The sequence below is a fragment of the Phragmites australis genome, chromosome 24 (genome assembly GCF_958298935.1).
Source record: "Phragmites australis chromosome 24, lpPhrAust1.1, whole genome shotgun sequence".
Taxonomy (NCBI): domain Eukaryota; kingdom Viridiplantae; phylum Streptophyta; class Magnoliopsida; order Poales; family Poaceae; genus Phragmites; species Phragmites australis.
This window is the reverse complement of record NC_084944.1, coordinates 18,008,657-18,013,572: the sequence shown is the minus strand read 5'-3', so window position 1 is coordinate 18,013,572 and position 4,916 is coordinate 18,008,657. Positions and strand designations below refer to the sequence as shown.

At 40.9% G+C, this 4,916-nt stretch overlaps 1 protein-coding gene across 1 annotated transcript; it reads right to left on the bottom strand.

Moving 5' to 3' along the window:
• Positions 1–1,193: 1,193 nt before the first annotated feature.
• On the bottom strand, positions 1,194–2,042 carry LOC133907695 (putative glycine-rich cell wall structural protein 1). Its single transcript, XM_062349765.1, has one exon. The coding sequence runs from the start codon at positions 2,023–2,025 to the stop codon at positions 1,447–1,449; it is 579 nt and encodes a 192-aa protein (XP_062205749.1). The 5' UTR covers positions 2,026–2,042; the 3' UTR covers positions 1,194–1,446.
• Between the last annotated feature and the right edge of the window lie 2,874 nt (positions 2,043–4,916).

The window sequence follows — 4,916 nt, the reverse complement described above, 5'->3', positions numbered from 1 at the left end:
TGCTCTGGCATATACCAATACCTCTGCGATGGACCATCCGGCTTGTGGAACACTTAAACTTCAACTTCTGAAATGCTTAGTGTGTACAACTTTTCAATCACCAGATTATCTGGTGTGTATAAATACTCGGAGATAAAAAGCTTCAGCATGTATATTTTTTTTGACTTGTCCAATTCAATCCTATCTTTGTCCTGGCTTCAGTGGGTTCTTCATATGTTGTATCTATAAGACATACTAAAACATATATTTGACAAACATATTAGTCTTATTGACTATATTATCATTAATCACTAAAATCACATATATTATAAAAGAACCATGTTCGCTACACTGATTCTGATATGGGTATGGTGCCAGGCTCGAAACAAAATAAAGCTGGAGATAGGATGAGATCAACTGATGAGATATGTAGTTCTGTCATTTATCAGTGCAATAACTTTCAGAAGCTGGCTACTAAGAACAAGAATGCAACACCAAGACAGAGCGTGAGATAGCACAAATCGGGGGAGCCTTTTCCCAAGATCAATTGTGATGGAGCATTCGAACCTTCTACGAGCATGGGAGGGTGGGGCTTTGTTAATTGTTCGAGATTCTGATGGAAGGTTCTTTTGGCTAGTGCTGTAGGGTTTCCGAATGATACTGAAGCCTAACTTTTGTTTCTTGTCAGGTTACACGGACAATCTGGAAACACCTCCTGTTAGATTTCACTTAGGTGGGAAATTTGATTTCGAAAGAAATTCACTACATTATGTCTGCCGTCGTACTGCAATGCAGGGATTTCAATTTAGTTTTATAATTTTTTTCTTTCACCGGCAAAACACCGAAATTCGTAAAATTTTGCTGAAATTCCGGTCATTTTATGTCCTCTACTCTGTTGGAAGAAAATTTCAAATTAGATATTTCATTCTCTACTGAAATTACTGAAATTCACGAAATTTTGATGAAATTTTAATCCGTGCTGTAATGTCATATACCTAGAGACGGAGCAAACTCAAACTAGCCAGCATAGTTTTGGGATAAGGTGGTTGGAGTTAACTTCTTCTCAGTTCATTCTCCACGCTACATAATCATGTTATTTTTCATTGAGTCTTCTGCATTTAGATTGGGCACATACTCTTCTGACTGGCAAGAAGAGTGAAGTGATTTTCCTACTATTTCAAACGGATATGGTATACTGCCCACGCGAACAACAATTTGAGAATCTTCTTGACAAAAATTCAGATGAAGCAGCCAATAGCCATGAGTAATACAATCTCCAAACCACAGTCAAACGGTACGAGATGCATGCCTTCACACTACAACATTTTACTCGTACAACGATGGAGCCCTTTATTTATCTTTTTTGCTTCCCTTTGCACGTATAAAGATAAAATAGTAAAAGGAAACAAGTTCTAACACAACAAGACACACCACAGATTGGGCTCCATATTTTGGGTAATGAAAATTTTAGTGGTATCCATCCCCGTACCCAGATCCAGCACCATTGCCGCCGCCACTCCCACCATTCTCACCGGTGCCTTTGCCACCCCCAACACCATTGGCATTAGTGTTTGCATAACCCGATCCATTTTGGTAATTAGTGGCTTCACTAGAACCAGAACCAGTGCCACTACCATCACCATGGCCGCTAGACCCATAATTACCTCCGGCTTGTCCTCCCCCGCCACCACCGCCATTACCACCAGCGCTAGAATAACCACCATAACCATCAGATGGTCCTTCAGCATATCGGCTGGAGCTCGAGCCAGAGCCAGACCCATCACCATATCCAGCCCCACCATAAGAGCCACTGCCTCCACCTCCACCGCCACCTCCAGCACTTGCATGGGCGCTATTTCCACCACTCCAACCAGACCCAGTGCCACTCCCTGACCCTGATCCTCCGCCACTCACATATGCGCCACCGCCACCCCCTCCTGTACCGGATCCTTCCGAACTAGAGTACCTAGCCACCCTTGCAGCATTGGCTAGTCCCATGCTCAAGAGGACAATGAAACCAAGGGCTACTAGCTTAGTTCCTGCCATTGTGTGAGCTCACTAGTGTAAGATGAGATGAGTGATGAGCAAAAGCTTGCATGTGTATTTATAGTATACTGGAGACCATATGCACTTGTTCGTTATCTTAATAGCAGGTTGGTGGTGTGGAGTTGACAACTTTTCGCGAAATCAAGTGGAGGCTAAGCAATAGAAGAAGATATATCACTGTTGATCTGACTGAACCATCTAAGTAATCAATGGATCTCCAAATGTATTTCATTTAACTTTGCCTGTCGGTGCCCCTCCAAGCGAGAAACTCAAGCCAAGAAGTACTACTAATCTCCAATTTTCATACAAGAAAATGCAATGAAAGGGTACGTACTACTTCTTTGCATTTTCTCTCGATCATGTAGCCCTCTAGTTTATTAGCCCTTTATATATGAGCTTGGCCATGCTGTTGTAATGTTTGAGATCTATGTGCACAAGCTTGTAACGATTGATATATGGTTCAAATCCACATAATGTACATAATACGTATTGGTATTTGGATCAACATCTACCGAGTCATCAGTCCTGATTTAAAATTTTTGATCACGCATGATTTTGTAGGATCAGTAGGATCATAATCAACATCTACCGAGTCATCAGTCCTGATTTAAAATTTTTGATCACGCATGATTTTGTAGGATCAGTAGGATCATACGTACTCATGATCAATTTGATAATGTCATAGCAACAACAATGTCAGAGTATAAAATTTAACATTCACTACTGCAGAATACCTCATCAGTGTCGGTTCAAAATCGCTATCAGTGGTGAGTTTTGAACCGACACTGATTACTCGGCACTGATAATTAATGACTATCAGTGTTGGGTACGAAACCGACACTGAAAATCACTATCAGTGCCGGTTCCATCAACGAACCTATTATCAGTGTAGTTTCATTGGACTTCCGTAAATAACAAAACTATTACTATCACACTGAAACTTAAGGTTTGACTGGTACTTTTCTTCTTCTCGGACCTTCTTGTATTGAGGACCAAGTAATGTGTACCCCACTGTTGGGCAAAAGGCGTAAGATTGAAGTCAAATTATGAGGACCAAGTAATGTGTACCCCACTGCTGGGCAAAAGGCGTAAGATTGAAGTCAAATTATGAACCATCAGCATCCGAGTTTTCCAGTAAAAATCCTATAGACAAAAAACAACAATATAGAGAAGAAAATTTAATATTATTGAAATAATCCTAACTACAAACTACAGATTTATGACACTAACCGTTTCACCTGAATGTAATCGCAAGAGCCTAGGAGTCATTGCAAGCACATCCTCATTCTGTTCAAGCGCTTTCAATTTGAAATAGCTGTAGTCCGGAAACATGTATTCAAGTTGCAGGTTAACCGATTGTAGAAGCACAAGAATAGTAGATCTTTCAGCTATAAGTCTTTGGTCTATTTTGGAGCTTGATCCTGTTAAAGTGATATATCCTTCATTAGGAAAAGCAATGCTAAAAGAGATAATGATCTTCATTTTATTGTTATCAGCCTATATGGTCATCAGCACAGGTGGTGTGCCACCAAGGTCCGCTATAATGTCATGTAGCAATTGTAGATGAGGAAACATCTACATCAATTGGCATATTAGTTTCTAAATTTGTTAACTGCAAACTACAATATTAACTGACCTTCTTATAATTTATAGTAAAGGGATTTTATCTCTGAGCATGCAGATGTACCTAAGACAAGTCACATGTACGTCTACATGCTCAGAGAAAAAAACGCCAATGCCATATCAATCGGCACATATGGATAATCTGGCAATTATGTCAAGTCATCAATTGCAGAATAAGAAAGTAACAAACTAGTTACTCATTGAGAAGTGATGGTAACATCTAAAACACTGATATAGCGATACAAATCTAATATCATGACATAGACATCTAATAATAAGCCAACATATTTTGAACTAAAATACATATAATTTCAGGATCTAAGTTGGCTAACTAAAATTGCTAACTACAATTTGCTAACTTGAATTTGAGAACTAACCCAGGTGTTTCATCATTCTTCCGGGTAGGAAGGGGATATGCCGTTGAGGATCTAGAGGCTGGGAGTACGAGGTCAAAGGGATTTTCATCTCTGATCATACAGATGTACCTATGATAAGTCACATGTACGTCTACATGGAAAAAAAAATACCAATGCCATATCAATCGGCACATGTGAATAATCTCGTAATTATGTCAAGTCATCAATTGCAGAACAAGGAAGTAACAAACTAGTTACTCATTGGGAAGTGATGTTAACATCTAAAATACCGATATAACGATACACATCTAATATCATGACATCCACATCAAATAATAAGTTAACATATTTTGAACTAAAATACATATCTAATTTCAGGACCTAAATTGGCTAATTAAAATTGTTAACTACAATTTTCTAACTTGAATTTGAGAACTAATCTACGCGTTTCGTGACCCTTCCATGTAGGAAGGGGATACACCGTTGAGGATCTGGAGGTCGGGAGTACGAGGGTGGTCACTCGGACCCCGGCGACTGGATAGGCTGGAGTGGCTGCCTCCACGCTGCCTAGACCTACACCCTCACCCTCCACTGCCGCTCCTGCTCGCCACGGGCACGTCAAGGAGGCGACGAGGAGGTGGCAGTGGGCTGAAGCACGATGAGGATGAGGAGGCGGTGATCGGTGTGTGACGAGGAGGAGGAGGTGGCGGTCGGCGCATGACGAGGACGAGGATGAGGATGAGGAGGCAACGAGCCGACGCGTGATGAGGAGGCTACGGACTGGGAGGAGGCAGCGATCGGGGAGGATGAGTGGCATCAGGCTGAATGGAGGAAACGAGAAGAGCAGCTAAGTGCTGGATATAAATATAACATATGCATGAGTGCCGGTTCTAATTTCAACTAGCACTGATA